This window comes from Drosophila subpulchrella, chromosome 2L (genome assembly GCF_014743375.2).
Source record: "Drosophila subpulchrella strain 33 F10 #4 breed RU33 chromosome 2L, RU_Dsub_v1.1 Primary Assembly, whole genome shotgun sequence".
Taxonomy (NCBI): domain Eukaryota; kingdom Metazoa; phylum Arthropoda; class Insecta; order Diptera; family Drosophilidae; genus Drosophila; species Drosophila subpulchrella.
The window spans coordinates 22,846,466-22,873,853 of record NC_050610.1 but is presented as its reverse complement, the minus strand read 5'-3'; the positions used below and the strand labels follow the sequence as shown (position 1 = coordinate 22,873,853).

Sequence of the window (27,388 nt, the reverse complement as noted above, 5' to 3'; positions counted from 1 at the left end):
AATAGATTAAGTTTCTGCGGTATAAAATACTTTTATCAATTTTAATTTTTAAATTTGGAGGTAAACATTGTTTAAAGCTCATTAAAAAATAAAAACTAAGTATGTCTATTAATTAAAGATTTGCACTTTATAAAAACTTAAAACATATTATAATTATTTAAAACCGTTTCAATTTTTTTAATTCAAAGTTGTTAGTACTTTAAGTTTTTTTTAGGGGTCTCACAATTTTGGAATATCAACCATGTTCCACTCGATGCCTGTGAATACCGAATGGCCTTCTCATTTTGGCTGCCACTTGTGTGGCCCTGACAGTTCCGTCCAGCCCCCTGAACGCCCATCGAAAATATTTTCCATTTTCCAGAACTCGTGCGCAAAAGTGACGCCCGAAAACAAAGTACGGCAAAAAGAAATGAGAACATTTTCATAATAATTTAATGGCTGTGTTTGAAATCGGATATCGCCACATGTGTGTGGCTGTTGGATGTGTGTTGCCTGTCACTTTTCACATTGCCTGCGACATAAATAATAATTTATTTGGTTAGTGGCCATAAATGTTTCATTTGACAATTTCTCATCTAATTTTGCACTAACTGGGCGACATTAATCAGGAGCGATTTGTGTGAGTCGGTAACTATTTATAGCCAACGGGGGGAGTTTATCATCATCATCAGCGAGTGGCATGTGTTTTTCCTACTCTTTTATTTCGGAACAGGTGAATATTCTCCCCATTGAAAATGCACATAAATTCCCATCAGCGATCATTTATCAATTTGTCTTTCTCGATGGAGTGCAGCAAAGTAGCGCGCTTTCTGAACAAATATTTGTAATTAATTAAACCCGAATGTAAACTATAATAATTTAATGCCTACCGTTGTCCAGCCCCAAACAACACGCGCTCCATAAAATTCTGAATCGATCTGTAACCGTTTTAGTCGGAAAAGACGCATGACGTCCCCCGAAAGAAAAGCCGGTGGACAGGTGCCTTTGGCCAACACGAGCGTCTGAGAAATGCAGCAGCAAAGTTGAAAGGTCATCGGAAGGAGGGCTAATTGATTGTTTTCGGGGGTTAAGATATGAAGTGGTGTATATTCAAAGAATTTTGGGCAATGGAAAAAATTGTTTAATTAATTTAAAGATATTTTAATGGATTATCTTTATATAGACTACTATGTATTTGTGTTAAAATCTTTTTTCTTACATTTTTGACAAATTTTTTAAAAACATTTGTGATATTGTGTATAATTGCTGTGTGTTTTTGATAAAATTTTATTTTTTATAATATTTTTTTAATATTCTGAATCAGTTTTCGAAAACCGAAAAATTTTGCATTAGAGGTTTTTTAATGGGTTATCTTTTAAGCATAATTTATTTTCTTGAACTCTGATTTCTTAGTATCTTTCCATATATTTGGAATTTATAAGTGCCAATGAAAAATTTCTTTGAATTCATTAGAGATATTTTAATTGCTTATCTTTAAATTATCATACATTTTTTTATTTAATTGTAATTTGCAAAATATCGTTTCATGTACTTGGATTCAATATTTGTCAGTAGAAAATTCGATAAATTCATTAAAGACATTTTCAAAGGTTATTTTTAAACGATCATTTATTTTTGTATAAATTTCTTACAAAAACATCTTTTGAAATATTCTGAAATAATTAATGCAATTGGATTCCATTTCTTCTTGTTTAAATTGTACACTAATTTGCTCTGTAAAGACCACACACTAGCTGCACTAGTGAATAAATTGCTGGCATTTCGAGCGAATCAATTGGTTTGTCACTGCATCAGCAATGTGTCGATGGGATGGCAGCAGCAACATGCACGGCGGCAACAGCAACAGCAGCAATTGCTGGTGCAGCAGCAACACAAGGTGCGTAATTTTAGAACAAGAACCACCCAAGTGGCTAAAAGTGTCAATTCGTGAAAATTTCACAAATTCCAATCGATGTGAATAATCAGAATTGGCGGCGACAACAACAGCGGCACAAGAATCACTTTGATGTGCTAACTAAAAAGTGTCGCCTGTGAAAACCCAAAAATAAGGGAAACAAAGAAATTGGAAAAAGTACTGAGAGGGAAAATAAAAGCGAAACAACGTTGTTGAGTGACAAACAATTGCAAGTGAAAGGCGGCAGGGGCGGGGCACCAAGGGGGATTCCCCGGGTGAGATGGAAAAGGGTGGAGAAGGGGGAGGTATTGCAGCAGTTGTGCAAAAATCTTGCTCTTTTTAATCGCTTTTTACTTGGCTTTTGTCTCGTGCGACTTTTAATTAAGTATATTGCCTGCAGCCTGGCAACAGCAACACCAAAAGCAGCAGCAACATCTGCTGCTTCTTCCAGGGCCAAAACTAATTTCTCCAGGCACTGGGAGAAATAGTTACATATATCTTGGGTCTTGTGCAAGAAAAATAATTACTATAATTTTAGATATTTTAAAAGCCAAACAAAAATAACTCTTACAGGAATTACAAAATATGTGTTAAATACTTATAGTTACATATTAAAAAACTCTTAATTTTTTTTTTCCTCAAAACATTAAGTCCTAAGCAAAATAGAATATTTTTTATTGAGCCGTATTCTTAAGACTTATAAGTTATGCTAAATAATAACAAATATTTACGTTTTATTGTTTTTTTATTAAGTAAGTAAATAAATATAATAAGTAAAACATAAATTCAAAAACCATGTAAAAGTTCTATAAATATTATTACTAAATACCTTAATGGTAAACATAAAATCAGAAGCCATGTAAAAATTCTTTAAATAATATTAATAAGTACCTTAATGATATTAAGAACTGTAAAACAAAGTCTTCAAAGCATGAAGTGCTGTTGGGACCTAATGAACTCAAATTTACTTCCAATTAAGCCATATTTTTTCCGAGTGTAGGCACACACTCTCGCACACCGTCGCACTCAATCCGGGCTCCTTGTGGCTCATTTATTTGAGTGCTGCAATTGTTAACAAGCTACGGACAAGTTGCAACTTGTCTGCTGCACTACCATCTTGTTTTGCCGCCCTCTCTTTCGCCCCCTGTATAGCCATCTCTCTCCCTTTCGCTGTCTCCCTCTCTTTCGCACCCCCTTGAGTGCGTGCGCCGTAGTTAGAGCTTTCAACATTCTGCTGCCATTTTTGGCGAGGAACGCCCTCAATCATCCGCCCCGTTGGCACTCAAAATTCGCACTCAGTTTCCCCTCACTGGAAGTGCTCGCTCTCTCTCTCTGGCCTCATTTCGCCGTCTCTGTCGCTCACGCATCCGGGCTTAACCCCCCCGCCGCCAAAATGGCCGCCTGCAAGTTTTCGCTCACTCAAAAACCTGCTCTCTTTTCTTGCTCCTTCGCTTTCATTTCGCATTCGTCGCAGCTGCCGTTCGCACGGAAATTCGTAGCCCGGTTTTTATCTATATTTATTTTTAGGTTAGGTGTATATAGGTATATAGATATCCCCCTTTGATCTCGCATATATTTCGCACCTGATTAATATTAAATTTTATTTGGTCTCTTGACTCGCTGATTATTTTGATTATTATTTTCCATGCTTCGTCGCACAAAATTCACAGGCCGTAAAAAACGTGTAAAGGCGTTGAAAAACGCGAAGGCCACTAAAAAACTAGGAGATTTATGACGGAAAGTGTAGTTCTTTTTCTCTGGGTGGTCATTAAAATCACTTCGTGGACCCATTGAAGCGTGGTAACTATAAAGAAAAGATTTATGAGACGATATGATTTTACTCATCAAAATAATACTGGGCATTTCGCTTTCTTTTTTTTTTGTTTTTTTAGAATATCTTTAGGAACTTGGAATGTTGAAGGTGGAGAGTGTTAAAAATACATATCGTGACAAGTGTTAGGAAAAAGTATACATTAATATTAAAAGCTTTAAATAAAATGTATTTAACTATCCCTATACCATACCATAATTTAAATATCTGAAATTTCAAACCTTTTTATAAGAATGATTTTGTAATGATCAAATTAAGTTAATAATATTATACAAAATTTATATTTAACTTATATTTTTAAATGAATATAATCTTAAGTTCTATTTAAAGACCTCCAAAAATGTCATGAAATTTATAAGCATTTATCTATAGCAATCCATCACATGAGCTTCATATACGTATGTATGAATTTTCCCCACATTTTGTGACTTTTTGGAATTGCGGAAAATCTGTTTGCGCAGCGTTGACATCTTATTACGGCCAATAACGAAATAAGCAAGGCAATTAAGTCGGCTGCAGCTGACGCCCCCGCAAACAAATAAACTTTGCAGCAGATGCCTGGCATTTGAATCCGTATCCGTAAGATACATTTCATTCCGGACGGTCGCATGTGCAAATGTGCCACTCGAGCTGTGCGTCTGTGAGTCTGTGTGTCTGCTTTGCCTTAATTAGTGGCAAGTTTTTGCCTCTTCAGACCATCCAGATATGCCGGCAAAAGATGAGCTACAAATTTCTCAAATGTCAACACCAAAACTGAGATGCTGCCGTTTTTGCATCTGGCCCCCAAATGAAATGTACATTTTTCATGGCCTTCTTGTTGCATTTGTTAATGCAGACTTGTCATTTATTAATAGTCAAGTTTTCCCTGAGAAGCCGAGATGCTGCTAAAGATATTGATGAAGACTTCAGTAGATCAATCAGCAGGCAGTTCATTTGCTGCCAACAGTTGGCCCACATATATATACACTGCATACCGTATACTTTCCCGATTATCTGGAGGATCTTTTCTTGGGCACTTCATTAGCCAGTTGACAGCTGCTAATGAACCTTTCAAAGCACAACCTCCTTTTGCGGCAAGTTCATTGAACGATTCGGCCGGCGTGCTCGAAATTGCGAAACTAATTTACAATGGTATTACTTTCATTTAAGTGGGCAGGGATTGCAAAGCTGAGGGTGAGATGCTACCCTTTTGGGGAAATTTTTTGGAATTTTGGGAGGGAATAATGGAAGATTTGGGTGGAATTTACAGTACAGTTCCTAACTCAGTGTTTCCAATATATTCACAACTTTTTGTTATAGATTTTAGTTTTTAATATATTCTTACTGTTTTTTTTTTATTTACTAATTTGATATCACAGCACTTTATTTAAATTTATTTTGTTAATATATCTTTTCCAATATAAGTATTATAATAAATAAGAATATAATAAGTAATTTATAAGTTGTAACTATTACTAAGAGAAGTTTTCCTATTTATAAGCTAGTTATTGTTATTTAATTTTCTTTATTCTATATTATTTCTTTAAAATTCGAATACCTTCCCATAGAAATTTCCCGGGTATCGAAATTTTTTTTCCCCCTACAGGACCAACTTAAATTGCAGCGATAAGCTTTAAACTGCGCGTACTTCCGGCACGCTGGGTTCGACTCCTTGGGTATACATATACCCATATAAATATATATCGCAGACAAAGTATATAGCACATGTATTTTGCGTCCAGCTCGGAAAGTGTTGGCAAGGATATGCTTAAACATGCAAATTTTCAATATGCAGACAAAACAGACACAGCCACAACATGCATGCCTGCCCAGAATCGCCGATGTGGATGTGGATGTGGATGTGAATGTGGACTTGTGGACTTATATAGACTGGGTGGGGTGATGGGTGAAAATTTTCACTGGCGGAACGTGAAATGCAATTGGGGCCATCGCCATTGCCTTCGCCCCTCCCCTTCCCCCTTTCATCGGGCCCCCTTTCGATGAAATTGCCCGATTGTGTTGAAGTGTGATGTAGGCTTCGCTTGTTGGCCGGGCCAAGAGGCCTTTGGCACATTTCTGTGTCGTGAAATTAATTTCTCCACTCCGCTCTTGTTAAAAACAGCTCTTTATTTCGTATATGATGTGTGTATGTGCTCTCAAATTACCATAATTAAACAGCACTGACCAGGGGCTTGGTAATGCCGTCTAGTTTGCACACATCAGGGCTTTTTAAAACCTATTTCGGTAATTTAGAAAGTACTCAGCTAGTTCTAACAATTAAACAAAAACTATGGTTATATAAATAATACTTTTTTAAGAGTTAGTAATAAATATCTTATAGTCAAAAAAATATTTTAACATTTAGCTTAATGGCTTATTTTAGTGATAATATAATATTTTCTATTGAACTTAATGTTGGGCATAAATTTATTTAATTTAAAAACAGCTCACAAGACATTTTCTCAGACATACCCTTATTTTTTACCAAATCCCCTGACATTTTGGTTTCACTACTACCATTCCTACCTTTCCTCCTCAAGATACATGTCCATAACTATCATTTATCATCTCAAAACACACGCGCTTACCACTCAGAAATGAAAAACCACAAAAAAGTTGCCAAATCATGGGACCGAACGATTCGTCCGCTGGCTAAATGTACTTGTATCTTCATTTGACATGCTGACGTTGGTAGCGTGGTTTTTTGTTGTTACTTTTCCATGTTGGTTCTTTGATAAATTGAATAAATTTGATGGTATAATTAACTCATGTTCGTGGCTAATGTGAACGCGATCCGCCCTCGTAATTAAGTATCTGGTTATTCCATCAAAACGGTGAAGTGGATCACGATATTTAATGCCATGAACTAACGGCTATTGGAAAGTTTATAAGCTTTAAGGATACCTTTCTTCTGAGGCAGAAATAAATCCGCACCAAAAGATACAATTTATGCGGAGGAATAACAACCCTCGGGTGAAACCGAAATGCACGAAAAATAATTTAGATAAAGGTTAACATAATTTTGATAAGGCGGCCACAGGAATTTATATGCTCGCACCTAACTGCAAATTGTGTGTAATGAGCTAAGCGGAGACCACCTTTCCAGGACCCTCTATCCCAACCTTCACTTTGTTCCTGTGTTTTTTTATACTCTCCCTCGCAGTTAGTAGCACCTTTCATGTTTTCTAAGCCCGAAGAAGACATAAATTTGTTAGCGCCTGCCAGGTCAAGATCCCAAAACTCATCCTTTTTGGGGTGTTTTGTGACTTCTTCTTTTTTCTGCCTCCTGTTTTCCTGTCCCGTGCCCAAAAACACAGAAAAATTAGTCGGGAGATATGATGTTAAGGTTGTGCCGCCTGCGAGATCGGTCGCCCGAGATAGCCTGCTTCATATTTATGTTGGAAATTAGGCAAATTTTTAGTGGCGAGATAATTTGTGTACGACTTTGTCGCAGTGAGTGAGAAAATTCTAGGTATCTGTGGTACATCACAAAATGGTTGGGTTTCTCTGTGGCTAGAAGGTAAATAACACTTTGTAACGCTTTGCAAGGCAGGATAACACAATTTTAATGGATAAAAGTAGAGGGTTATTATTGGACAAGTTAATCATAAATTGGATGGCTATTGAAATGTGGTTAAAATTTAATTATTTTCTTTAATAGCTTGTATACTTTATAATTATGGAACCTAACTACTGGATGTGATAGCCATACCAAACCTTGTTAGCCTTATAATTAACGTTGGTAATAGCTTGATATATTTTTCATAACAGTATGACACTTTCTCACAGTTTTTCCCGAACTCAACCACCGACCTGAACTCAGTAAATTAAGACATTTGGAAAGTTTGTTGGTTGGTTGGTCAAAAACGATTTTTTAATTGTAAGCTTCAGAGTGTATAATTATTGGTTAGTTATCGGTTAGGTAAAAAGCCTTAGCTCTGAGTTTATATAAGCCATATTTAAATGTTGGCCCGGCCCCTCCTCAGTAAACCTCTGCCTCTGTTTTTCTGACCCTCTTTTTAGAGGCCCATTTGGATTTTTGCCTCATGGCCTATGGGCTAGTAAATTAAGTTATTAAATATTTTAGCCATGTGTTTCATGTGATTGAGTGTTTGGTATGTGATTAAAGACGATTGACAGAGTGGTCTAGAAATATGTTGTCAAATGTAAGAATGATTAGGGGGTTGTAAAAGGAATAACATTTGGGTATTGTTAATAAAAATACTAAATATTAAGAGTAAATAGCTACACATGTTGAGTTACAGTTCAGAACTACCATGGGAAACCCTATTTTATTTTTGTAAAAATGAAAGTACTGTAAATAAAAATAGTAAATTTTAAAAGAGAATATTTTAATGATTTAAGTTGTAGATCAAAGCTACCGTGCAAACCGTATTCTATTTTTTAAACACCATTTTTATTAGGGACATTTTCAAATTAAAATCCACTTAAATCCGCCTTGTAAACAACTCCGACAATGTTCGCTACCCATTTATCTGCCGATAAAGTCGCGATGTGGAACCCTTTCTGACAAACAACACTTTAAAATGTTAATGGCCGTGTAAGAGCAGCCCCACAGAAATTAATAACAAACGTCCAAGGGGCAGACATACATCATTAGAAATTGATGACGCATGTCGCGTGCAACTGCATCCATTGTCGATGGCATGCAACCCTTTTATGGCTTACACTCGTAGTTTATACGGCCAGAGCAGCAAACATGGTCTAAAACACGGAGTAGTAATTAATTAGACTTTCATAAAGAGTACAAAATTCTATAAATTATATTTCATTGCCGTTCCCAAATGTCAGTGGCCATGCGCGACTGCGCATCACGTGTTGCAGGTTGTAGGTTGTTGGTTGCTACCCCGCAGCAACCTGCAACTAGCAACCTGCAACCCCACCCATCAGCAGAACTAACGTTATTAATCGCTGGCCATATTTTCAAAAACATTTATTGCCCCGCCATTGCAATTGCATGTTGGCAGTTCGCTGAGGTACTAAACCAAATATATGACTTTTAATAAATTGAAATAAGAGCCATTCGCTTTGTGTTATAAATTGTTTATTCGTTTTCGCTTCTTCTCGCTCTGTTTTTGCACATAATTTAAATAAGTGTTTATAGTAATTGGTTTTTGCATTTCGGGGAGGGGAGTGTCTAGAGGATTTAATTCAGCGTGGAATTCTCACAATAATTTGCAGTTTTAGGAACACATGGGGACGACAACAAAAAACACAGCAAAAAGTTGGGGTATGCATACTGCTAGGCCTAATTAAATTAACTAATACTGTTATAATGCTACGAAAATTACAATACAGTGAAACCGGTTAAGACGGTCTTCTAGCTTAGCATCACATGCAACATCGAATGCTTCTTTGGATGTTGCAGCTACATTTTAGGGGTTATTTACAAAGGGTACTCTTTTCTTTTTTTGTTCAACAACATTGCACATACATTTCTTTGATATTCTGGGGTGGTCTTTAGGTCTTTTGAAATTCTGGTACACTTTCGAAATATATTGAATTGAAAATTTCTTGTATCTAATTGGTAATTTATCTATTACATTTAATATTTTAACAAATAAAAACTTGAATGAAGTCAATGTATTATTGCACTTCACAAATAATTATTAGTTGATAAAACCCTATCAATACATTTTTATGTTGGCAGCATTTATTTCGTTTTAATATATTTTTCAAATCATTAATTTTGATTGTTTTTCTTATATTTTGATTTGAAAATAAAATGATTGAATGATTTATTGCACACATTACATATTTTTGATTATGATAGTTCTAGGATTTGATATTTTTTACAGACTTAAAGACCACATCAGAGTATTTTTTGGGTGGGGCAAAGAGGGGAATGGGTGGTGTTTTGGGTGGTTTAGTTTAGTTTAGTAGGTTGTGTTAACAGTGGTATCCTAAGGACTTTCTGCCCTATTCGAGGCTGGTGGCGAGGCCTGATGCTGGGGCACCTGATAGGGACTGAATCGCTGAGGATAGTGACTCAGCTGGGGTCGTACCCTCAAATCCGGTGACGCCGATCCACACGAGGATGTGGGCGTGGCAGGGGCGGGGGGCGCCACCGCCATCGGAGGGGGTGGCGTTCGATTGGCGCCCGCCGCCGCCAAGGCCAAGGCCGCCTGCTGATTGGCACTGGCCAGAAATCCGGCCGTGAGTTGCGGCCACTGCTGCTGCCACATGCCCAACTGAAAGGCGCTGAGGTGCGGGGCCTGTGGGGGCGGAGGCGGTGCCGCCGATCGCTGGTACAAATGCGGCAGCAACATTTCCGTGTACGGCGATCGGCCAAACATCTGCAGGTGCTGACGGGCCTTCTCCAGTAGTGCCAAAGAAGCAGCGTCCGCCTCCTGGGGAGTCAACTGGGACATCAGTGGGTCCGGGAAAAACCGCAGAGGAGCCGTTCGCATGTGCTGGTCGAAAAAGAACGCATCCATGGGATCCCTAAAAAATTGTATAAGAAAATATGGTATAAGAAATAAGTGGTATAAAATAGATAGAAAGTGCTCTGCCTTACATTAAATACTTTGCAGAAAATTTAAAGATAATATCCTCAAGCCATATGAAAAATTAAGATCTTTTGAAGTGCATTTGAAATTAGCAGTTACATTCCCCTCATAATAAATTGAATGTGTTATTTCGGTATGGATATTGTAATGATGATAATATCATTGATTGTAAGCACATTGTATTTTTTCGCAAAAGGGGATAAACAGTTTTGAGGGGTCCAAAAATACTCGAATGCAGACCTATAGAATATCGTAAATACAAACATTTAGTAGTTTTAAAACGGGAAATATAAACCCCTAAATTCAAAAAAAAATTGAAAATAAATAACTATTAGTACAATAATTAACCACACAGATAAATTAATTTTATTTAATATTTTTAAATAATTGTTTCAACTATTGTTGTGATCTTTTGGTTCTTATGTACTAGCACAACAACAGTTCTGGTTCTCCAAAAGCCATTGCCACTCCATTAAGTTCGAGTTGCAGACAATTCCAATACCAATTCCAATTCCGACTCGGGGAAGTTCGGGCTTGGAGAACTTGGAGAAGAGAGCTTGGACTGTCAGAACCCGATGAGCAACTTGTTGCTGCCGCCACTTCAGCCGGAGCAATAACATAATTACGTCGAAAGTAACTGCCAATTGCCGACACTAAACAACAGGAACAACAACACCAGCAACACCAGCAACAAGAGCCACATTCACTCATTATTTTCGTGTTTTCATTTCATGTACGAATCGGCATCAAAGTTAAAAGCGCCGATCTGTAATTTACGCCACTTAAGCCGCCGCCGTGCCGGCTACAACAGCAACATTGCTCTTGGTGTTGCTGCCGTTGCTGTTGGTGTTGCTGGTGTTGCTGTTGCTGTTGCTGCTGCTGCTGTGCCCATGTTGCTGCTGGCGGCAGAGCATTTGCCGTCTTAATAGTCGCCGCCTTGCAACACTTTGAAGTCGCTGTCGAAAAAAGGGCAGCAGTCCTCGCAAATGCTGGAAAAAATGTTGACTTTGGCCTGATCCTGACGGGAGTAGGGCGAAATGTTGCTGGTGTGCAGAAATGTTGCAAGACGATTTTACTGAATAAAAACTACTATTTTATTAATGAAAAAAATGTAATAAAGAAAATATATATTTTGAAATATTTTTAAACCTTTACTCAAACAGCTCATATTTTAGATAAACTTTTAAGATCACAAAATAGGTTTTACATACTGTCAATACTAATCTTTATACATTTTCTTAATTTATGTTGGAACTTATATTTAAAGGTTTCAATTTATTGATCTTTTTTTAAATATTTCAATATTACATACGTAATTTTCTGCATTTCAAACGCAAAAAAAATATTGACCCGACCTTAAATAATTTAATAATTCTGAATTACTTGTATTCCAAAGGCTAATAAAACTCTGACTTGACCTTTAATAAATTATGAAATACACCCTGATTTATCAAAACCCCTACTTAACTTTCTATTTTTCTTCAAGATCACAAATTTGCTTATTAAATAGCTAATCAAATATGTATTTATACTTTATCCTTTGAATGTGTTGTCTTGATAAAATTCCTTTCAAATGTTTCACAAATAGGTCAGATTTTATTCCCTGAATTCCCTGACTTGACTGGCTCTGCCTTAAAGATTGTAAACTACCGTGTGTATCCAAATCACATACCGAATTCGGCCATATAATCATATAAGTTCGATCCGATTGATCGCCGGTGCTGCACGTTGCATGCTAATTGAGGATTGAAGAACCTGCAGGAGTCGCCTCGCCGACTGGCACTTTCACACATTTTCGCTAATCAGCGGCAAGTTGGGCTACTGTATCGGCTTTACGGCTCAACAGGCCATCGTAAATTAGGCAATAAATCAGACATGACCCCATAAACTGCGAAACGGGGGCAACTACCGAAGATATCTGAAGAACCGAGGGGGAAAACTCACCTATCAAAGTCGCTGAGACGCGACGAATCGCGAAATCCCTTCGCAAACGGATTCGAATCGATTTTCAGTTTCGTAATCAATTGATTCTGATAGGCCGTCACGGCCGTGAACACGGTCTCCGGGAAAACGAAGGTTTTATGGTCCATATCCTGCAGCTCCTTGGGATTGCCGGGGATGCTCTGGCCATGGCTTAAACGCACCAAGTGGATCCTGGGCTGGTAGCGGTGCATTGAGTTCAGCACGACCTGCAAAAAGGGATTCGGAAAAGAAGAAAAATTCCCTGAATGCGAATTGTTTGTTGTGTACGTTGCTTATAAAAAATGTACGTCCATAAAAAAGTAGTCGACGTTTGTTTTGACTGTCCTCGCAGCGTCTTTTTACACTCCGCCCCCATCTCACATGCCCCAGCCTTTATGGCCGTGATAAAAACGGTAGCAGGCTCGAAAATCCCGGAAATATATATGTGAACAGGGTCTTCAGCCTGCCTGCCTCGTATTTGCCACCAAATTGCCAACAATTTTCATTCATTTTTGTGCGCGCGCAATGCCAATTGCATATGTGCATTCGTATGCGGCATTGTTGGCAACCCTGGCTGACCCCTTTTGACCTCGCCGATTCGGAAGACAATGCCAAGACGCCCGCCAGTTTATGTGTTTGTCTCTCGGCCTAAATTATTCATAACTGAGTCATGAGATGAGTGAAGTTTGGGCCATAAAAGACTGAAAGGATGTTGCGTCTTACTATAAAGGATTGGTGAGACTAAGAAATACTATAAACCCGAATTCGTTTGTTATATCAAAATTGTCATTAAAATCAAAATGTTTTTTGGGATTAATATTTTTTTAAAATTAGACTATTGTAATTTAAGTTTTAAGATTATTAAAGATCATTGTTTTAAGATAATTTAAAAAATGGTCTTTAAAAACTGTTAGTTGTTAAAACATTCCCCTCAATGATTATCCCACCCATTTTCCTAGTTCCTGGTTCATCAGGTCCCTTAAATCTAAACGCTTCGACTCACCTGTCCGCTCTTGTCCATCTCGTTGTTTGTCAACTTCACCTTTTCGAAGGAGACCACCTGTTTTCTCAGTGCCTCCGGACTCAGAGGGCAATCCGGATGGGCGTAAATACGGGCGGGGGGTGGTGGATCGGCTTTTCCGGCAACCAGCCACGAGCTGCGATGGTAGGCGTAACGGTATCGCCGCGAATCCAGCGGTACGACATCCAAAAGTACGGCATATCGGTCCGCCGGCTGAATTTGCCTCAAAGGACCCGAGAAACTCACGCGAACGGTGGGAAACATGCGTCTGAAATGGGGGGGAATTATTAAAAATATATAGTAATGGTTAAAACAAATTAATTACAAGTATATAAAATATTTTTAAAAATAAACAAACTTCCCAAATCTAAAATAAATTAATTAGAAGTATGTAGAATTTTCTTAAAAATATTCTATCATCCCAACTTTGTTTTGAGTGCATAAGGGATTTCGGAAAAATGTTAGTAACCTCAAAGAACGCACACAAAAAACAAGAAAATTGTGAACTATTTTTTTTATTGCCCGCCATTGTGTTGCGACAAGAAAAAACACAAAAAAAAAGTAGGTGGCGAGCTAGCAAGGTATGTAAATAAGACGCATATTTAATTTTATGACTTTTAGCACGTTTTTGACACATTTCCGCAAGCGATGTCGTCGTCCTAAAACCCAGCGGGTGGGCGGAAAAAGGGTGTGTACCGCCACCACCCACTTACTAACCACCCACCACCCCCGGAAAATCGTGTTTGTGGTCGCAGGTAAGTGTAAATGACGCTAATGACCCAGCCCAGTTTTTTGTCATTTATCTTACGGAATGAATGCCTACAATATTGTGTTATAGTGAACCAGATATTCTGGGTTGGATAATTATAATTGATTTGCTTTCAGTTGCTTTGGTAAGCTAATTGTGCAACATTTGTTAAACAAAATGGTATCATTAAGGGGTATATTCTTGGGTTAATTGAATAAAATATATATAGAGGAATTTTAGATATTAAATTGTAGAGTTTTTCGAGTATCACCAAGTCAACATATGTTATAAGACTCAGAAATGTTTTCAATAAATGGAACCCTTTCGAAATCTTCCACCAAGTAACTTTGTCAACCTATTATATAGTGTTAATTTGATCATTTCGAATGAAGAAAGGACTTTCACTGTCAAACACGCAAATACAATTTGTACCTGTCTAAGTAGGTCTAATTGAAGATTTTCTTTCTAGCACCATTTTCACCATTCTCCTACTTAAAACCCTTGTTTGTTCGGGCTGTGTTTACAGCCCATTACTGCGATGGGCGGGTCCAGTGTCACCACGATTGTTTTAGCCACTGACTAACCGTTTCGGCCGCGTATTTATCGCAGTTACCAGGCCAAAACGAATCCAAATCACAGCCTGTAATTGTGATTTGTGCTGTAAGCCGTAGGTTTCTGTTGCACTCGCAGTTGCATGCCACAATTAGCACCATTGTAGCGGGCACTTAACGTGTTCCGCTTATCTCCATATCTGCACGGACCCACAAAACCCACCCAACAACCAACTACCAACTCACTGACTGACTTCGCTCGAGCCTGACCGCCAAAACTCAAGAACGGAAGCCGCCAAACAGGAAGCTCCCATTTTGTTTTTTAACCCCCAAAAGGAAGTGAATGAATTTCTATAAGAAGCTCGAGCTACAAATTATGCAGTGAAAAAAAATATTTTTGATAATACTAAGTATTTTTAAAATGTTATTTAATAACGTAGGATTTGAGATCAAAATAGGGTCTATTGGAAAAAGGAAAGTTTTGTGTAAAATGACTGGATCTTCCTATAATACTTTTCTTAAGTCATAAATATGTAAATATAAATATAAAAATAAGTATGCTGACACTTTTTTATTAATATTATTCAAAATGAATAAAACCTTCTATGGAAAATATGATCTCTTATAGTAAGATATAAAAGAAGATCGTTTATTGATAAATAGTTTTAAAGTATTATAACTGAATTTTGTACTTCACATATATTTTTTCCAATATTGGTTATGCAAAATTAATGGATAAAAACTTCTATTTTCAACGTTAATGATTGATTTTTTACATAGTTAAATTTGACATCATATCGTTTTCACTTTTATGAACATTTTATAATATTCAAGACTTAATTTTTTCCAGTATTGAACGAATTGTTAACACTTTTCTGATGGCTTGACCGACCTGATCCATAAATGTGTGAAAGCCGAGCCACTGCCACGCCCAGTTTTGATGGTCCATATCCAATGCCGCCCCCGCTTTTCTATTTTGTTTTAGTATTTTGTTTTTTTGGTTTGTGGTGTTTTTGCTGCTAGGCGGAAATGTCGTAAATCATATTCCAGCATTTACATACATTTTACGAGTTGAAGAGCCGCCCGAGGGCAGCTAAAGCAAAAGCCAAAGCCACTCCCCCGACAAACTGGACTTTTTCGAGTTTCGTGGGGGGTTTTCCCAGTTCTCTCCAGCTTAGTTCGCCCGCTGGCCGAGCTTCTAAGTGTGGATTTTATGTATTTGTTTATGGGAAAATTAGGGAAATGGCTTTTACTCAGTTTTTCGGTGCGCGGCCAGAGCTTAGGTGCCAAAGGTTACAATTATGAAGTTTACACACCATTTGCCATGGGGTGGCTCGGCTTTCAATTAGTATTCCTATACATATATATGCGGTAGGAACATGTAGGAATGGCAATTCATTATCAACACCTTTGTTACAGCAAATTAAGCCTCAAGGTCTAAATTAATAAAATGCAAATTAGCCGAGCGAGTAGGCGAACAAAGCGAAACTAAAAAAGCAACCCTCGAAAATGACAAGAAGACCATAACTTTGATCTTATCGCCGGCTGACAACACTCCCCCAGTTGACTGTCTTTTATTAGTTGATTAGTTCATAACTCCAGAACCTGCACCTTTCCTATGAATAGGGATTAACTTGTTTCGATATCTGCCGACCATTTCAGCTGCCCAGAAATATTAATGAAGTTGTGGAAAATGTTTTGAAAAATGAAATGGCAGGAAGAAATATGTATCTTGGCCTGCAAGGGGTTGGACCATGGAAATTGCAATTGCAACGCATCCTCTGAAGTCAGGCTACTGTCCTTAAATATCCTGCGGCGGCGGAAAGAACTCGGCTAATATGCGTGAAGAGTTTGTCGCAAAATATTGACAAACTCCGGGTATTTTCGATGGGTCAACAAACAATTAGCCCGCCCTTGCAACTGCTTGCATTTCCCATTGTCATTGTCTTTCGGAAAATGCCAACCTCAAAACCGCTGACAGCGTGACAAAATCGCAAACCACGTGATATTTTATTTCAACAACCGCATGAGCACAAAGAAATCCATCCCAACCTGACCACGTAACAGGTAAAAAATTCTAGCTCTGACTCCTTTTTGTTCTGCCTTTTTGGCCGTAAATCATCGGAAAAGTCTCCCAGTTTTTTCTCCGTTTCAAATGTGTTGGCAATTTGCGGCAGTCTTTTCCGCTTTTCACAGTTTCTTTCTGATGAGAGCCACGCATGCGCATTTGCATGTGGAGGCAACATTTTCACAGCTGCCGAGGAGAATGGCATTTTAAATGGTTGGAAAAAGGGGAAATCGGTGGATAATATGGGAAGAACTATTTTTCGATTGGCAGAATATATATGGAATGTTAAATAAACAACTTTACTGATAAAGAAAGGGAAAAGTAGTATTAAATCTGTATTTGTTTTTCGAAATATCATATATAATTTATTAATTTAAAATATTAAATAGGATGATTTCTTTTAATATTATTTAAATCTTGTTAGAGAATATTACACACGATGTGAGTAATTGTTACTCAAAGCATTTTAAAAATTAATGAAAATAAATTTAATTTTAAGATCAGATTTCTTGAAATTTTTGAAACTGAACAATTATTTTAATGGCAAAACCATTTAAAAATTAAGTTGATAAATGAAAGTGGGTTCAAATTTTATTTGTAAGTATTTATTTTCATTTTTTAATAATATTTTTAAAACTTCGAAAATGGCTCAAACATAAAATTTTGATAGGACTATAATTATTATTTCTCTCATTCATTTGATTATATCTCTAATTTCCCGATACAAAAGTACCTGTTTCAGTATTTTCGCCGTTACCAAACCATATTCCCCATGACAGAGTGCAGCGAGTCATGCCATCGAGTCGACTTGGAAAGCTAAGCCCCCAGTCGTATATTTTTGCAATTTAAAATGTATCATTCACATAAAAAAGTCCCGCACTGCCACGCCCACCTGGCCACCTGGCCTGCCCCTTTCGTGGACATGTTTAGCTGGCAAACGATGTGCTGACATAGATGGATATCGTTCGGAGTGGGAATTATTCTGCTACTGTTTTTGGCTTCCGCTTTTTTTGTTGCATGCGAATGCGTCAGTCAAACCCGCACAAATGTAAATAAGTGTTGGCCGCTCATCGGTATCCTTTGACTAATTACAGGGCCCAAAATCCAAAAAAAAAAACAGAAACAGAAACGCAAAAACACGAAGCCAGAGGACCAAATGTCCCGAAAGCCAAAGGACATGCAAATGCGTTGTTAGCGCGACAATCGGCAGCTATTACAATGCAATTTATACTTGGTTGTGGATCTCGGGATGGGGGCCCCAAAATGCGGGGCTACGACAGGAGTAAATTTGTTAATGTGTCGTAGATGCCAAGGGAAGGGGGCAGCAGAGCCGCCTGTTGACGGCCACCAAAGGGTTAAGCAACCATAAAGCCAAACAAACAAAAGTTGCCAAGCAAAAAGGAAAGAAACAGTAGCAAAAATATGAAAAACATTAACACTCATCAGGGTTTGGTAGTGGACTATGAGATACTGTATAAGTCTTAATTAACTGAAGGTGTTTTTAAAATCTTTTAATAAACATTTTTTATTAACACTGAAATAGTCTAAATATTTGATTTAAAATTAATTGTTATTACGGCTTAAATCCAATATTCTTTATAGGAATAAAATAAAAAACAATCGATTCAGATGTTGTTTAAGTCTAATTTAAAATTGGTCATAAATGTTTTCAAAAAATAATGACAAACTCGAGTTTTATATTTGGGATACATTGACTTAACGAAATTAGGCAACGATTTACTTTCGTTCCGTTTAAATATAGATATTCATGGAATTTTATTATTTATATAACGCTTTAATAACTTTAATCACAAAAATATGTATTTAAAGTACAGTTATTTTTTCGACTATGATTTTATCTTATAGTTTTTTTTACAGATTACCAAAATTTCATCATGCCCAATATTATCAAAAGTAAAGCCCAAAAAAATAAACAAACAAAAGAAGGGAGATCCTAACTACCACCTAGCGACTAATGCGTATTTCGCATGTTTTCAGGGAGAGAGAGAGTAGGCCCAAAAAAAGGGAAATACAAAAAAGCAAAAGTTCTTTGCCCCAAAACTTATATGTTTCATGTTCATGTTTCGTTTTTATTCGCATTTCAAAACCCCCGTAAAACCCCCCTAAAAAAACATTCGCACGAGAATCGAATATATCGTCGAGCAATAATTCCTTCAACTTTTGTTGAGTTGCGAATGAAAAGTCGTTTAACCCCGGTACTTTTCTGTGGGTATGCGTGTTTGGGCTTTGTAGGTATTGTATACCCATCTTTTTCGAACCAAAACAGCTGACGAAATGGTCGTCTTTCTTTTTTTATGCTAATCGAAAATCGACGCAAATTATTTCGATGCCTTGTCAATCAAAACTTCTTGATGTAAATGAGGAACTAACCGAAAAGTTGTTGATATTTTCCAGTTAAGACGGAGGGGCGTACAATGGGGCGTGGCCGACGGCTTATAGCTTTATGGCCGATGCGAGTTGGGAGTTGTGAGTTGTGAGTTTGGCTTTCCATGGGTGAAAGGCGCATTAAAGTTTTTATTGATTGTGTTTCGTTCGAGGACTTTTCGTGGGCTTGATTGGTGGCCGATTGCCGGGGGCGGCATTATGGTTATGACCCGGACTGCCCCCTGCCACTCCCCCCGCACGCCCCTCTTTCACCGCCGGCAAATTGAATTCCAACGAATGTTTAATGAAATAAAATGCATGTTGCCGGGGCCCAAAACGGAATGTGATCGATTATCGGGAAATTTCATTCAATAAGTGAATATGTCGATAAGTGAAGTTTTCAAATTGCTGGCTAATGTTGGACTTAATTGGTAGCTGTAAGTTTAGGGGGGATTTTAAAAAAGTCGTCATGTATGTACGTATGGCAAGCAATAAGGAAGATATTATTGGATTTTGGTACTATTAATAATCCGTTTAAGCCTCAAATGGGGTTTTCTTATGGAGGTTTTAGTAATTGTACACTATAATCTGGTGATTTAGTTTTATATGATCTTTATTATTACTACATTATCCCCTGAAATTCAACCATATTCCCCATAAGATTATTTTATTTTTATTATTTATATGTTATATTATTTTAATATTTGATGTATCCCATGAAAACAGTTTAATTATGATATATCTCCCCTTTCATCTCTATCTAATATCATTCATGGCTTTTTCCATCCCACTCACTTAGGCGTAGTCCCCTTAATTTATGCATTTATGTTGCCGCCATCGCACTCACCTGCCCGATTTGGTAATGATCATCTCAGTGCCCAATTCATGGAACTTATCCCACAGCTCCTTGGTCTCCAGGTGGCACTGGACGGGCGTGAGATCGTCGCAGTTGCACGAGCCCACTATCTTGGGCGTGGGCTGCTGTGGGCGTGGCAATCGGAGGAGGATGAAAAGAGGGAGGGGAGAGAATTAAGAGGGGATTTTAATAGGACGCTCGAGGAGATGCGTTTTTCTTTCTGCACACTTTGTTGCGGAGGTGTACACAGAAATAAAAATTATATATATAAGGGATTTTAATCTTAAAATTGTTATTAATAAAATACATTTTGGAAAAAGATCTTGATCAGATTTTATTATTATTAAAACCAATTGAATTACATTATGCGTAAATTTTAATTAAGGATGAAAGGCTTCCACATTTTACCATTTGTTTATTGCGTTAACGAGCTGTTTAATTCGACGTTAGATAGTATAAGCACTTTAAAAATATTTGTAAAAATTCGGGATAACAGGATATTCAATGTTCCCTTTAAAGAGACATTTTATCAAGGTATTTTAGCTTTTTATATAATAACTTTACATTATCCTGAATATCCCTACTAACTTTAATTATAATTATTTTTTTAAAAGTATCTTTTGGATAGTTTCTGTAAGTATCATCACATTTCTTGGTGTATCCTTACCTGGGCTGGTGATTCCTCTGGCGACAGGCGTTCAAGTTCCTCGGGACTTTGCGAGGGCGGGGGCGGTGGTGGCGAGGGCGTGGCAGCGGCCCCAACTGCGGCAGCAGAACGCCCTCGATGGCTGCTTGATTTGCTGTTGCTGTTGCCTGAGTGGCTGGTGTTGCTGTTGCAGTGGTTGCTGCTGCTGTTGTTGCTATTGCTGTTGCTGCTGTGTTGATTGTGATGTTGGCGTTGTTGCTTGTTTGCCGTTGCGTGGTGATGTGTCTGCTGCCTTTGTTGTTGCTGCTGCTGCTGTTGTTGCTGTTGCTGCTGTTGCTGTGCAACACGCAATGCCTGACGCGCCTGTTGTTGCGCCTGCAATGCTGCCGCTGCAGCCGCTGCTGTCGCTGTTGCATTTGCTGCTGCAGTTGCCGCCGGCATTTCCGAGTCACTGCAGTCCACCACATCAACGTCAACATCAACATCATCGTCCACATCCTGGCCTGAATAGCGCTCCACGGATGCGGGACCTACACGGTGAGAAATATATATGGGAAAGAAATAAGTAACGAACGATATACAGAAAATCATACTAATAAACAAAAAATAAACCTATGCTTTGAATCAAAAAAGAGTTCGTCCATAGTTTTAAAAACTTATTTCTTTTGGATTTACTTTATTCTTATGATAGTATACAGCTTATCTTATATAGAAGTATATAGTTTTTCTGACTTATCGCCATTGACTCCGAATTCCTAAGATTTAGGGGGGAAATTGGTTAAGTTAATTATTTATACATGAATGTATTCCACTTTTAGTGATAAAATGAAATAAATATTTTAAGTAAATAAACTTTAATGGACCAGTAACACAAGATTAAGAGATTCATAATAATTAAAACTCCGAAATTTGTACCGATTGATTTTCTGCTACTTAGTTAATAGTTAATTTCCTTGAATGACTTATTCTAAGCCCTCAATTTTCCCAGTGCATATAGAAAAGAGAGACATCAAAGTGGCTCGTTAATGTGGGAGTTGCTGCTGGGCTGCAACATGTTGCATGTTGTCGATGACGAGTCGCAACAGCAATAGCAGCGAGAATCCAGTTCGCGACCAGATGCATTTTGCAGATAACGCCAAAAATTCAATTATTTGCTCAAAATGCAATTTCATATGTTAATTTCCCGAGCATTTGTGTGCGTTTGGCATTGCCAATGTCAATTGCCAATTGCAAAAGGGGGCGGCCAGTAAAAAGGGGCTTTTCACACTATTGAATGCATCTGTTTGCGCTTCTGTCTCTGCCCAATTATGGCATCTAAATAGTTTTGCATTCAAACTACACATATATAATCGATTATATATCTCTGTGCGCGCTTGTCATGTACATTTCCCCCAACCCCCGCGCATTCAAATAGGCTTTGATTATTTTATTGCCGCGCATTTGCTGCAATTATCAAGTCATCAACGTTGCATTGTCATCAATATATAATTTATATAGCAGAAAAAAAGCGGGCAAAAAATGCGGAAAATATAGAAATATAATGCAGCTGCGACAGTTTTTCAAATGGGTGAATAAAAAATGGGAGGGGGAGAATATTACTAATCGATTAAATGAGTTTTTGCAACAGCCAATAATTATAGCGAGGACTGTAAACCATTTTGGGAAAGCTATCTCTAAAAAATAAACTGAAATATTGATTAACTTAAGATTTTCTTTGCCTACTAACCTAATTTCTTGCTTTGTCTTACATTAATTCTCGACCACTTGAAGTTTTTCAGCTGGAAACAGATTTTCTTTATTCGCTTCTATTTTGAGTTTAAATCAGAACAACAGTTCAAGATCATTTTTGTTTCCAATGTATACTTTCTAATTCCTTTATTCTGTGTCTTCTATAAATTCAAATCAGAGTGAAATAGGTATAAATAAAACATTAAATTAATTATGGGCCCTTTTCCACGCCTTCATTATTTCCTATCATTTAGCAGCCTTTCATATTTTAATCCTTTTGGAATTCAAGCGTATCAACGAAACGCTGCTCGTGCCTTATTGGATCGTAAAAATGTATAGTTAAATCACCAGACAGAACCAGTAACTTGGGATCAACATCAACATGTGTGATATGCTAAATTTATATTCTTTTCAACCTTTGGCCAGCCAATTTATTACACCCAATCAAAAGAATATTGAATATGATAATAAAGTGAAACTTGTTTGTAGTTAAGAGTAGGGTTCAAATCAAAAGAGGAATTCATGAATGAAGTTAGAGACTCGAAATATTTTCGTTGATACCAAAAGGCCTCTTTATTTATCCATGTTTATTTTGGTGTTCTTCATTTTTTATTATTGTGTTGAATAATGAGATTAAAGGGGGGATAAAGTACCCTAAGCATACTAAGATATATCTACTTAAATAAAAAATATCTTATACTGAATAAATACGTAGTGAGATATAGGTTTTTAACAAGTTCTATCATATACTGAATAAATATTTTATGAGATATACATAGGTATATGTTTTAATATTCTGTACCACGATTATATCATATTACGAATATTTATTTTTTGTGGGATTAATCCTAAATCCTAAGTCCTAAATACCATGAGTTCTATCATAAACTTAATAAATATTTCGTGAGATATGGGTCTATAATATAATATTCCCATCGATGAGGACTATATTTCCCTAAAACTTTTGATGAAACCATCCGAAAAATCAAGCAATAAAATGGATGGGCAATTTATTTACGTCTGTCTATATTTAGTTTGGGATGTGGGGTCTTGACTTTGGGTTCGGGCATTACTTTACTCTACTCACTCAGACTCCGTTCCGAAGGTTCCCGGCTGCTCGGGGCGTTTCCGCCGCGCGCCATAATCGCCGCAATTGAGAAATCCGTGGCGAAGGAAATGTTGTGCTGATTGTGATTGTGATTATGATGGTTGTTCAGCGGATGGTGATGATGATGCTGGTGATGATGACTGCTGCCGTTGGCGATGTTCGCCGCTGCCACCGCCGCTGCCGAAACGATTTGCTGCTGCAACTTCGACTTGAAGTTCTGCGTTTGCGACGGCGAAGGCGTTTGCTGCGGTTTCGTATTCGCCGGCTGGTTGCTTAAAAGCATTTTCGGGCTGAAATTTATGGGTATTACGACTCCACAGATTTTTCCAAATTGTTTGGTATATTTTCTCAACAGTTTGGGGTGTGTATCCTTGTTTTAATTTGGGATTTGTTCTTTAGGTGGCTTTATATATATCAGTATTTATTACCCATCTTTGAAATTGTTCAGAACAGTTGCCTTATATTGATACTATACTCTTTAGTAAACAACAACCGTAAACACTATTTTTGCTTCAAGTGTATTCAAATTTTTGATATGCCGGCTTTTTTCTCCAAATCATTATATCCCCATCATAAAATTGTTTTGATTTTTTAATCACTTTATTTAGAATGTTCGAGTATGGCTTTAATATAAAGGAAATATTATTTATGTATATCCTTTAAGGATTCAACTATTTTTTTGTTTGGTAAACTTTTGGAATTTTAAGATCTGATATCCAAGCACTTTCAAAAGGTTTTTAATGTTGAGAATTATTATTAAAAGTGTTTTTGATTTTAAAAATGTATTTATTTTTTAAATAAAAAATATTATAGGTTTGTGTGTACAGTATTTTGCAAACGTTTGGTATTTTTTTACAACGTTTTGGGAAACACTTTCTCGGCTTTACGACTTTACGCCCGTTTGTGCGATCTCCGGTTCTCCGTGCTTTCCGTAATTTGCGTACTTTCGAGGTGGAAACGGGAAATTCCGGAGCGCCGTCGCTGCTTCACAGTCACGCAGCTGACCATTGAATGAATCCCAATTCGCTTTTCGCCATGTAAACGCCAAAAGCGCCAAAGCCAAAGCCAAAAACAACAGCAACAAAAAACCAACAAAAAACGCAACGCAAAAATCAACAACAAATACGAGGACGTCGGCAGCGACGCCGACTGCGACGTCGACTGACCCCCAAAACAGAAACAACAACAGCTGATGTGTCTTACGGCGAAAGGTTTTCAACACCACGTAGCGGTACGTAAAGGAACGTAAGGCCACATTTCCAGAGAACATGGCCCAAAACTTTCGTTACGTGACGTAGGCCAAACCGCAATTGAAACCGCAAAACGTATGGGGGGAAAAAAAAAAGGTTTTCAATTAGGCTAGTGTGAGCGAGATGGCCCTACGAGCAGCGCATTCCCATGCTGCTTGCAGCGACGCCAGCGTCGCGGGCATAACTCATTTCCATTTTCCAATTTTTCACTCAAAATAATGCCGGTCTTGCGTGAGAGCGAGACAACCAGCTGCTAGGCCATTTTGAGCGTTTTTTTGTGCTGCTATCCCTTTCGCTCTGCCGGCAGGGGTGGAGTTCATAAATTCGTCATTTTGTTTTTGGCTGTTGACAGTTCTTTGGGTGTTTTGTTGTTGTTGCCATGGTGAGTGCGAGTGTGTGTGAGTGGTTTTTGGGTGGAAGGGGAGGGGGTGTGCTCACCGCTTTTCGTCGACTATTTACAATTCTTCTCAACTCGGTCCGATTCCATTGCGTTTCGCTATCGGTTCTTCACCACACTCGATTGAGTGGAAACGTGAGTGAGTTTATTTATTAGCTACCTCTGGGGGTTTGGTGAGGTGAAAAGAGTACTTTAAATCGAAATTAATTTTACTTTATTAAATTTAAAATTATAATGTAATAGGGATTCTAAGTTTATAAAAACTGTTTTGAAAACAATTGATAATTAATTATAAATAATTTATTTGTACAGAACTATAATTTTTTTAAATAACAATTATTATCTAATGATAAACAATATATAATAAAATAATGCTCCTGTATAAACGGCTCTTTAAATATTAAATATATAATAATATTTACTAAAACTAAAAAATATTTTTTTTTTACTTCCCATTTTTTAAAACCGAACAAGAACTTGTTGTTTGTAAATAAAGTTTTAAGGAATAATTATTAGGTTGCTCTTTCACTGCTCTTAAATTTACTTTTTGTAGACTATTATTATTTAGTCCCTTTAAATTTACCACTTCTGACCAGGAACATATAATTTCCACGCCGCCGAAGGAAAAAACCATTTCCCCCATCCTGCCACAGGACTTATCTGAGAAAGTGTCTCGTGTGCTCGGTCCTCCAATTGAAAAATCATAATTGAATATCTGGGTTCCTGTCACTCCTCCCTTTTTCCGCCCACCAGCGTATGTAAATGTTTTTAATTTAAATGTTTGCTCAAAGGAAACAACAAAAGATGGTCGGGAAAAAAATGCGACGATGGCGTGTGAACGCAGCAGAAAATTATAGACCCGGGGAAAAAAATAGGGAAATGAGGAGGGGAAAGCGGTCGGGGGGAGGGGAATGGGAGGGCAAAGGTTCGGGTGGTGCCACCATCTTGTTTCCCTCCGTCAGACTTTTTTTACAATTCGTCAGCTGCGCCCTTCGTCCTCCCAGGATGATGTCCCTTTTTCCCAGCACTGAGAAAAATTTAAGAAATGTTAGATGAAAATCGTACTAAGGGCAGTATTCTAAATTTTGGTCAGATTCAAATTTTTAAAATAAAATCATAATTAAAATTTAAACCCACGAATATAAATAAATTTATAAATTTATAAGACAACATTTTATTTATGAAAATACATAATAGGTTATTGTATATAATTTAAAATCAAATGATTAACCCAATAAAATAAAATATATTCATACACGACGGAAACTATTTAACTCTAGATTTTAATTCCATTTAAAACCGTGTTTTCTAAATTCTATCTAAATCTACTTTTGTGTTTATAATTCTTTGAAGAACTTATTAAGTTGTTCCGTTTTAGGGCTTGATAATTACTTTAAGTCTTTTATTCCGATACTTACGTATTTTGGCATAATTCAGCTCATATATTGTCTGTCATAGAACTTCACGCAAAATTAAATATACGAATAAAATGAATTGCTTTAAAGTGAGTATGAATTTGTTGTTTTCAAACATGGGTCTTGTTTGAACCGTTTTTTTTAGCACAGGGAATATATAATTTTTTGAAAAATTAATAATCATAAAGATTCCTTTAACAATTCCTTAGGCCAAAAACTTCCATTGAATAATTTTCTAAGTTTTTATTATACATAATATATTATTTTTCCTAAGTGTAACCATTGTTTTTGTGGCTGCGGTTTCATTTGCATGCGATTCGTGGTTGCCAGCCGATGTGGCGCACAATTGAGCCACTAATGGTGATGTTGATGGTGGCCAGATCGGTGGAGGGAGTGCCTAGTATCTGGAGTACGCGGAGTATCTGGATTCAGACAGGGTGGGCCCTCAGCTCGCTTTGTTTGCTTTGTCGCGGCTCGGTGACAATTTTTCAATGATTTGTTTCCTGCCCTGAAATCTCATTTGCATATGCCACCATATTTTTTCAACTTTCAGGTTCTTTTTTTGGCTTTCCCCCGGTTTTCTATTCCTGGTCCTACTTCCTTTTTTATGTTTTTTCAGGGGGAGTGAAAAATTGCAATCGCTTTGTTTTTGTTTTCGTTGTGGGTTGGTTTCGGGCAATTTGAATTTGATTTAATGAAATTAAAAGGGCGTGTTCTCCTAATAGTCGTTTCTATAAATAGTTTTCAACGATTTTCGTCGAAATCGGTGAGTTAATTAAGTCGGTAGAGTGTGGAAATGCGTTTCAGTTAATTGAAAAATAAAGACATTTTTCAAAGGCGAAGGGGATGGTTGAGGTGTGTTTTGTAGAGCTATATAGTAAATCATTTGGTCCAAAAATATTTTGAACAAATTAACTTCAATTAAATACCTATCATTTATGTATTTTAAGCACAGCATTTTGAATAATAATAAACATAAATATTTTTCATATTTTATAATGTGAATATAAAATATTTAT

The 27,388-nt window shown here is 37.2% G+C and overlaps 1 protein-coding gene across 1 annotated transcript; it reads right to left on the bottom strand.

Annotated features, from left to right (window-relative positions):
• Positions 1-8,802: 8,802 nt before the first annotated feature.
• LOC119546875 (T-box protein H15) lies at positions 8,803-24,334 on the bottom strand. The gene is made up of 6 exons (XM_037853482.1): positions 23,287-24,334; positions 20,493-21,001; positions 19,817-19,950; positions 13,200-13,485; positions 12,179-12,423; positions 8,803-10,169 (listed from the first exon to the last, which is right to left on the bottom strand). Exons 1-6 carry the CDS (start codon positions 23,588-23,590, stop codon positions 9,629-9,631), a joined length of 2,019 nt encoding a protein of 672 aa, XP_037709410.1. The 5' UTR covers positions 23,591-24,334; the 3' UTR covers positions 8,803-9,628.
• Between the last annotated feature and the right edge of the window lie 3,054 nt (positions 24,335-27,388).